This window comes from Monodelphis domestica, chromosome 7 (genome assembly GCF_027887165.1).
Source record: "Monodelphis domestica isolate mMonDom1 chromosome 7, mMonDom1.pri, whole genome shotgun sequence".
In the NCBI taxonomy this organism is placed as follows: Eukaryota; Metazoa; Chordata; class Mammalia; order Didelphimorphia; family Didelphidae; genus Monodelphis; species Monodelphis domestica.
In genome coordinates this window covers 182,227,155-182,236,494 of record NC_077233.1, presented here as the reverse complement: position 1 = coordinate 182,236,494, position 9,340 = coordinate 182,227,155, and the positions used below count along the sequence as shown (strand labels likewise).

Sequence of the window (9,340 nt, the reverse complement as noted above, 5' to 3'; positions counted from 1 at the left end):
CTTATCCCTTTGTGTCTGGTCAAACCTGGGAGGCAGAAGCATTAGTAACTGTAGCTGCAGGAGGTGACAATGGGCCAGAGGCATGCAAGTGGAGGGTGTTTGTGGAGAGACATGACTACCTAGTTCTTGGCTCTTGTGGTGGGAGGTGGGAGGACATTATTGGAAAAACTTATTAACTTTATTGAAAGGCTACCTGAATAAAAAAAAATTGAGAATCATTTTCTGAACTGGTTGCCAGAAACGTAAGACTAAAAATTAATATCCAATTACTCCACGTATTATATTTTATAAGATTTATTAATAATCACTTGAAGTAGAGGAAAGGGATAGCCTGAGTAAAGAGCAGTTACCCAGACCATGAAAATGGAAGAAGAGAGCAAAGGGTGGAGTTCCACAACCTTATCTTCAAAATGTAAGGACTCAATGAGAAGATGAAAGGAAAATGCTGGAAAATGTAGTTTAAGGGGTACAAAATTCTAATTACACACCCACTTGCTCTTTTATTTTATTTTATTTTTTTTGTATAATACTGGCTTAGTGAATTGATTAATTAATTCAATATACTTCAAAAGATTTCTGGTTTAAGTTTCCTTCACAGTCTAAATTTTGTGTTTCTCTGGGGCTACTCTATAATGATTCACATCATTGAAGTGATTTGCACCTTTTAATAGACAATCATCATGAGACATGGTGGCCAAAATCACTAGTCATCTAGGGGTCATTTTAGTACAGAATCTTTTTATATTTAGTCTTTGAATGAAAGACATATAGTCCTAAATTTAACCTTCATTGAGGCCTTTATCTCTTGCTAGGACCTGTCTTGTGACAACTTGCATTCACTTCCCAAAGTTTTTGAAAACCTGAGTCCCTTACATATAATGATGAGGCTCAATAGGAGCATTTTAGTGACTGGAATTCAATGTGTAATCATAATAGTACTTTTGTGGTTGAGTGATTTCATCCATGTGGGTACTCCCTCTACTGGTACAGATCCCTGCCTTTCCACTTCTTTTGATTCTGGGAAATTCTTGTCCATGTTTTCCCCAAAATTTTCTATAGATCTATGAAACATGCTAGAGGCTCCTCTATTGTTCTTTTAATGTTACTTTCCTTCATTTACTCAATAATCTTGTTGGATCCTGTACATATTATTCCATCTCCTATATTCATGCCTCTGTACAAGCTATATCCCATCTCTGGAATGCATTTCCTTCCAATATTTTCCTTATAAAAATATTAGCTTCCTTCTAAGATCAGCATAAGTACCACCTCCTAAAGGAAGCTAGTCCCAGTCCTTATTAGAACTCTTATTATTTTAATGTTTTGGGAGAATCTGTGGACATCTTTATTGACTCTTAAATTATTGACTATTAAATTATCCTTTTTTGGTTAGATATGCCCATGACAATTTGATAACATTACATACATGCACAAATCGCCATTCATAATACTTTAAAACTGATCATACCTATTGAACATCTTTTTATGGCTTCTGTATAATTTGTAATTTAAAAATTTCCTAAATTGTAGAACTCTATAATTGTAGTTATAAAGGAACATTGGGGAAATATTGGTGTTGAAGTGACTGACTTTTGTGGCAATGATCAATTTGATATCACTGAAAAGATTGTATAACTTCCCCAGTTTGATTTAGTCCAATTCCCTTAATCAGTAATGAGCCTGCATATCTAGAAGCATATCATCATTTGGGATTTTCTTTTACAAAGCACCATTCCCATAATAATTATTTAAGAGAAGAGAAACTAAGTTTTCTCATTGCCTGGGGAACAGCTTCTTTTGAAAAGCCTCTCAGATGTAACTAGACTGGTCCTGGGAAGACAGACATCAAGTCCATCACCTAGACAATACCGGCAGGCTTTCCAGCTTGATTTGGTACTTGCCAAAACTTGTACTTCAATGGCATTGCATTTGAAGTGCTAGAACCTTCATGCCAAGTGAGGCCATAATGACTTCTTCCTTTTTTAGAAAGTGCAAGTAAGGAAAATTAGTTCTCATCTGGGATCTCTTGTTGATTCTCACAGTGCCCACTTTTTTAACATTCTGACTTGTAATAGTTTTAAGTATAGTTTTAAGTCCCCTACTGGACTGTAAGCTGCTTGAGGGAAATGATTGAATCTATTTCTTCCTTTTTACTTTACAAGGGAATTATCTATCTTTGATATCTGAATGGTTTGGGACCTAAGCAATACTGATCATGCAATAGAAATTTGCTGAATTGAAATGCAGAAATTGCCTGGCTTGAAGTTAAAGATAAAAGAAAAGATACTACTCTGTTTATTTTCCTATATGTGCATTTATTTGTCTAGGCCAGAAGAGGGCTGGGCATTGGGTGGGTTGGATAGAGACAGGTAAGTTCAAATCTAGGCCTCAAGTCTCAAAGTTAGAAATTTTTAGAGCAAGTTTAATAGCCATGTTTCCTCTCTCTGCATTCTGACTATATAGTGTATGTCAACCACATCTGCAAACTCTGGGTTTCTCAGCTTCTTATGCTCTCAGCGGATATTCTAGAAGCTTAAAAAAAACAAACCCCAAACTCCAGGGCAGCTTGGAGTTGGTGTGGCTTCCAAACACCCCCACTGATCTCACCCTCTCTCCCGGTCCTCCTAATCCAGTCTCAAAGTGGGTGGTACTATCCTCTTCAGCCCGCCTTACTCCCGCCCGCCAGCTCCCGCCCCCTGCAGGGGAGTGAGCTCAGGTACTGGAGGAGATGGTGTTGTGTTGGTGGTAATAGGGAAGTGGGGGCGCAGTGGGGTGGGGGACAGACAGCTGGTTTTATAAAATGATAGAGGATCTTGTATGTATATGTATGTATGTGTGAGAGAGTATGTAGAAAGAGACGAACGTTCCACCGAACACCAGGCGCTGCCTAGAGCTTTAAATAATTGATTCCTCTTCAGCCGCATCATAAAACAGGAGGAACCCTTGTGGAGGAACTAGAGAAAATGTTGCTCCAGTACCACGGACAGCGGCATACCTCGTTTAGACTGAACTTCCCAGATCTCTTCCTTGGGCCAAAGGTCCTGGGGCCAAAGGTTTTAGAGACCCTAGTCACCAGATTCTGAGGCTTCGCTTCTTGTGGGGTGGGGGCCAGGGACGATATATTCTCCCTAAGGTTTAGGGGAGGTTCACTCTGTGTGTGTGTGTGTGTGTGTGTGTGTGTGTGTGTGTGTGTGTGTGTGTGTGTGAGTGGGGGGGAAGGGGGAGATGGGAGGAAGAGGTACTCTTTCCCTCTTTCCGCCTGTCAAAGTCTCGGGTTTGAGCTGTGCTTCTGCATCTCTCCAAGAAACCAGCTCTGAGTAAGTCCCCAAGTTGGCGTGGGGGGCGCACCTGCCCCCTTCTTCCTTCTAGGCGGCGGCAGTGGCGGGAGCAGAAGCAGCAGCAGGAGCGGGAGCGGGAGCCCGCCCCCTCCCAGTGCTGTGCGGAGCACGTCCAGGGACCCCTTTTGCCATTGCTGGAAAGCATTGCAGCGAGTCGGGCGCGCCCTTCTGATTCTGGGCTGAGAGCAGAGAATCGGGATCTGGGACCTGAGCGTGGAGCTGGACTGCAGGGAAGCTGAGAGCATCCTCTCCTGATTCTCCCACTCTCCTCTCCTTCTCGTTTGGCTCTGCCCTCTGACAGAGAACGCGGGGATCCCCTGCCATCTCCTCCCTCCCTCCCCCCCCCACGCACGCACATACGGGTGCGCGCGCCCCGAAAGACAAGGCTGCAGAGAGGGAGCTCTGTGGTATTGGAAGAGCCGAGGACTCATCGATGCTCTTGTCCAGAGAGAAGCAGAGCGTGGAATCCCCGGGCAGAGAGTCTTAGAGGGACGTGTAGTTACTGGGAAGAGAAGGGAAAGAAGACAGGGACCAGGGCAGGGGGGGGGGGTCTCGGCTGGCTCATGGGGACCGGGGAGCACTAAAGGACTGAAGCCGCGGGGCCGCGTTTTTCAACCCCGGAGATGACTTGGAAGAGCCACCTTTGGGAACTATGTGGAGGGTGGCTGCGGTGAGTATTGCTAAGAGAAGTGGAACAGGGACGCACGGACCGAGGGAGCTCTGCTTTTACTTAGATCCAGAACCAATTTTTCCCATGGGGTTAGGTAGGAAGAGAAGGATGGATGGCTGGACTGGCAGAGAGGGATTCACTATGTGGGATATTAAACACACAGACGGAGAGCGGTTGTTTTTCTTGGACAGCGGGACTGCTGGAATGCTTTTCCATTCTCTTCTCTCTCAGTCCTTACTCCTGTTCATTAGAAACTCAACCCTTCCAACCCTGATACCCATTCCCCTTCGCTTCAGCTTCGTGACTCCCGGACACACAACTCCAAGCTCTTGGAGACTGATGAAGAGAAGGTTGCATTGAAAACCGAATTTGCTTTTGGGGAATGGGCAGGGGTGGGGAACTGGATAACTCCGTGTCCCTCAGAGCCCCCGGGCTCAGCTGAGTAAGACTTCCTTAGTGTTTTTGACAGCACTGCCGGGAGATAGAGTCTGAACCACCTCTTGGCTTAGCAATAGGAACCGAGCTTGGCTTCTCTTTAAGGTCAAGCTTCTCATATGCATGTGTTTGTATATTTTACGCAAAATCCCTTGGTTGGATTTATCTTTTCCTTTTCTTTCTCCTACCTCGGCAGAGCCCTGCTGCAAAACCTCAGGCTGGGATAGCCGCCTCCAGTGGGGGCTATGCGGTCAGCGCCGGACGGCCAGGGGAGCGCGCTGGGGTGGCAGGATGGGAGAGCCCCCTAACCTCGGCTGCTGCTGAGGCGGCCGAAATGCTCGACTGCGCAGCGCGCCCCACCGCAGCCTCGACCTTCTCCGGCGATCCTGGTACGTCCCGGCGGGGGAGCTGGGGACCGCAGGGCTGGGGGAAAGAGAGGAAAAAAAAGGTGGGGAGAGCGAGTAGAAGAGAACCGCGGGAAGAGGGACATGTGGCCGCCAGAGGGCGCTGCCGACCTGCTCTCTGCACCTACCCTCCGCGTGGGGATACAGGGACTCACCAGAACCAAGAGACTCTATAGAGTTAAAGATGAACTTCGCAGGGCTCCGCAGCCCTGGTGAGGGAACCGCGTGGCTGTGTACGCATGGGTGTGTGCGTGTTCATGGGCGTGTGCACACACGTGTGTGCACACGTGTTTGCCCATGTGCATGCATGCGCAAGTTCCAGTGTGCACCACATATATGTGTAGAACTTGTGTTTGCACCTGAAGAGTGGTCTGTATACTTGGGTGGAGCTATGCTTGTTTGTGGAGCCCTATCACCTGTCTGCATGGGACGTGTATGCGGATGCATACAGGTGAATGCGGCTGTGCGCCAAATTGTATAGGTCTGAGTATGTGTGAATCTGAGGGATGCCTATATATCTTAACAACTGCCCCTTGCACCGACCCGCACTCATGTGGAGCAATAAGACTTTGCAGTAGAATCACACCTGGTGTAAGCTTACTCCCTCCTGGTTCTCTCCCTACTCTTTGCTTGGATGCTCTAAAATCGCTCTCTGCCCATCAACGCCCTCAGAACAGAGAGGGACCAGAAAGGGCTACTGGAGAGGAATGAAGTCTGTTCTGCTCTGGGGTCCCTGAGGGATATTGGTCCCAAGGTCCCAAGGTTTAACTCTGGACAGCTCCTTGCTCCCTTCCACTTATGGTCCATTGGGGACCTGTGTCCTTTCTTGAGGAGGGAGGGGGACCTTTGCTCCAGAAGCTGCTTCTCACGCTGGGCTCGTATGCACTGCATTGAAGGGGTAGTGGTGGTGGGAGAACAGTCTATGGCTCACTCCCCCTCCCCGGCAGCACCAGTAGTGCAAAGTGTGTGTGTGTGTGTGTGTGTGTGTGTGTGTGTGTGTGTGTGTGTGTGTGTGTGTAAGGATATTTCATTCTACAAGTAGGGCCAGGTTTGAAGCTGAGTTTTATTCCCAGAAGATCTTCCTTCTGGGTAGGGGAACGACAGGACTGAGTTCTGCCCTGGTTTGTGGAGAGAGAAGTTCAAGGCAGACTAGGCATGTAGCTTTCCTGGAGCTGGAGGGTCCTCATTCTGCTTGCGCCCTTTCCTGCAGGGATCGCAGCTGGCGACCATGGGCAGACTGGGCTACTGGGCGTTGTTGGTGCTGCCGGCTCTGCTGGTGTGGCGGAGCCCAGCACGAGCTCGCGCGGAGAAGGGGCCTCCAGCGTTGAACATCGCGGTGCTTTTGGGCCGGAGCCACGATGTGACAGAGCGGGACATCCGCAGCCTGTGGGGCCGGGAGCTGGCAGGTGAGCTAGCACTCGACGTGAATGTGGTGGCCATGTTGGTCAACCTTACAGACCCCAAGAGTCTCATTACCCATGTCTGCGACCTCATGTCTGGCGCCCGCATCCATGGGCTGGTGTTTGGGGATGACACGGACCAGGAAGCCATCGCACAGATCTTGGATTTTATCTCCTCCCAGACCTTCATCCCTATCCTGGGGATCCATGGTGGTGCCTCCATGATCATGGCTGATAAGGTAATAGGGGTTGAGTGGACGAGGGATAATGAATTCCACCATGGGGTGGAATGGCTGCTCACACCTCTGAAGTTCTGTAAGGGGAGGGAGAGTGAATGGGGAACTCCATCTAGGCATGCAACTGGGGACGATGAGGATGAGACAAAGACCAGTTCTGTCTCCCAATTTTCTTTCCGAGCAAAGGACATCCCGTAACTCAGCCACAGGATTTTGGTTGCTGTACAGGAGATGAAACAGCTAGGTCTGTCCTGGATCCTTTCTTCCTTTCAGGAGAGAAAGAGGGAACACAAAAATTGACTGAATTTGTTCTCAACTTTTTTTCTTTAGAGAAGTTGATGGGAATATTTGGTTTACTACAATTTCAAGAGAAATGTAGCTCTTGAGAAGAATGGCAAGCACTGGAATCAGGAATTAGGGAGAGGATATTTTCTGCAAAGCTCAGGATTGAGGTGAATTTTGAATGCATCATATATCCAAAATACATATAGTAGTCCCCCAACTGGTTTTATGGTGCTGTAAGAATGCAATGTCTAACCACAATGGAATCTGAGGTTGAGGAGGAAGAACCCACTGGACTTGGGAAGGATAGATGTGAAATGTTAAGATACCTATTTGTAAAAGAGAAACTATAGGTGGACTGGTGAGGGAGAAGAAGAGGGACAAAGGATAGAGGGAATGCTGAAGTAAAATGGTTATGCTATAACCAAGGTTGGAAATTTGGTTAATGCAAAGAGAAAGGTCCTTAAAGAAAAAGAGAAGGGATAGAGCCTCAGGTTAAGGGCCAGAAGTGGAAACAGTGAGCTATTACAGTTATCTGAATTCATATACCACTCCATTGGGAACAGGGAACTTGTGGGACATGGAATAAATCAGAGAAAGATTAATATACTTGTTTCCAACAGTGATCTCTTTCTGTGCAGATTTCCTTAGACAGTAGGGGATGTAATAAAATAACCCTTTGCAATGTATATAGTACTTTTCCCCCCCTGATACTATCAAAGCACTTTGACATATATCAAGCCATAGTCTCCCTTTGCCTCAGCAACTGCCTACAATACGTTTGGGAACTATATTAATTCTTCTAGGCCACTAGAGGACTGTTTTTAATTCACTGCAGCAAAACATTAAATATTCATTTATAACATTTTATAGGTTGATGTTCAGGGTGGGCTACCCTCCAGAGGATAGTTGAATATTGTCTTTATAACTTGTGGGACTTTCAAATTTGTTTTGCCCTTTTCTGAGGTTCAGGGCAAAGGGAAACAGCAATGCAGATCTTTGGTGAAGAGAGCAGACTCAGTCTTCCTTGAAAGAATGTAGAAAGAAGAATATCCCAGGCAGTGTCTATAGAAGGATAATAAAAAATCTAAGAGGTAGAAAGAGAACCAGAATAGAAGTAACAAATTAAGGAGATACTCAGGAAGAGACTGAGAGAGGGGCAGCAAAACAAATGATTGCAGTTCAAGATAATGGAAACACTTGACAGAAACATTGAAAAGAATCACTTATAGTCGACCTTGAAAGGACTGAAATATGATTGAGCTTGGTGGAATGAAAAGGAGACTGGAGAATATTTAGAATGTACCTAGATGAGAAAAAAAGTAGGGGATAGAAAAATAGGTCCTGGGAATGAAAAAGATGAAAGAAAAGGTGGAAATCAAGTGAGAGATTGGTGGTGAACATTCAACCATTTCAATTAAGTGGTTCTGAGCAGAGAGAAACCTAGGATTGTCTGAACACAAAGAAGGTCAAATGAGACCCTAACAAGTCTTTTAATACAGTATTCTTTCATCTAAGTGATGATTGGTTCTCTCACTTAGAAGATAAAGGAATACTTAAGTTCTATATATTCTTTGTGAAGATGGAATGTTGGGAAGTTGGCTACAAAACCAATTTTATAAAATCTAAACTCACTTCTCTGGCTCACAGAATAAAAGAATAGTGACTAAGTTATAGACCATGTCCCAAATTTAGATCTTTCCAACACTGAAGAAAAGCTATCTTTACTTAGGCTAGGCTTCACTGCTAAAGCCCAAAATTTTGTCTAGAATAGTTATTTTCACTTCTAAACTAGCTATAAAAAACTGGTTTGGTGTATAAGAGCAGCAGTTAACTTAATTAACAGTTAAAACTGACACATATACAGTTAGGTCTTGATTAGTGCAAATAATGAATACCATGAAGTGGTCACATTATTTGAATTCGCACCACTTTTCCCTACTGGGCTGGAATCAATTACTGTATTTTACAAAATTATAACTTCAAATAATACGAGAATACAAATACATGTGACAACTTTGGGAGATTCATTATTCACATTAATTGGGACTAGTTGTATATCCAGCATGCATGCCCTCTAGTCTCTTACTCATTTGAAGGGAAAAACAAAATGCTGAAAACATAATGAAGCCCATATAACCAAACAATTGCAATCAGCCAATGTTTATTAAATACCAACCGTGTTTGGAGCAGTATGCGAAAGATGGGTGGGAGAGAGAGGAAATCTTAGTAATTAAATGCTCTTCTGTTTTGAAGTTTTTGAGGTTGAAAATTAAGAACTTGGACTTTGAAAAGGGGAGAAGACTTGGCGTGAAATTCCAAGGCATAGAATGAAAGGAAAAAGATCTTTGGTGGATTAGTGGAGAAAGAGAGGGAAGGGAAGGGACCCCCCAAAAACATTAAAAAGGGTTGGACCAGATTGGTTGTGTTCTAATTTAGGACCAGAGACCTGGTTAAATAATAGATAGGAAGAGATATGATATGAGAGGTCATGGAAGAAAAAGAGAAAGGATGGACAATCCAGCTGATGCTAGAAGGAAGAACGAAATTCAGATAAGCCTCATTCCTTTCTACT

At 44.9% G+C, this 9,340-nt stretch overlaps 1 protein-coding gene across 1 annotated transcript in view; it reads left to right on the top strand.

Moving 5' to 3' along the window:
• Window positions 1-2,721: 2,721 nt before the first annotated feature.
• The window catches only part of GRIN2A (glutamate ionotropic receptor NMDA type subunit 2A), a 522,909-nt gene continuing 516,290 nt past the window's right edge, over window positions 2,722-9,340 (top strand). Inside the window, exons 1-3 of the mRNA XM_007498665.3 lie at window positions 2,722-4,008; window positions 4,640-4,832; window positions 6,058-6,486. Coding sequence (XP_007498727.2) covers window positions 6,076-6,486 — 411 coding nt within the window. The 5' untranslated portion in view covers window positions 2,722-4,008; window positions 4,640-4,832; window positions 6,058-6,075. The remainder of the gene's footprint in view (window positions 4,009-4,639; window positions 4,833-6,057; window positions 6,487-9,340) is intronic.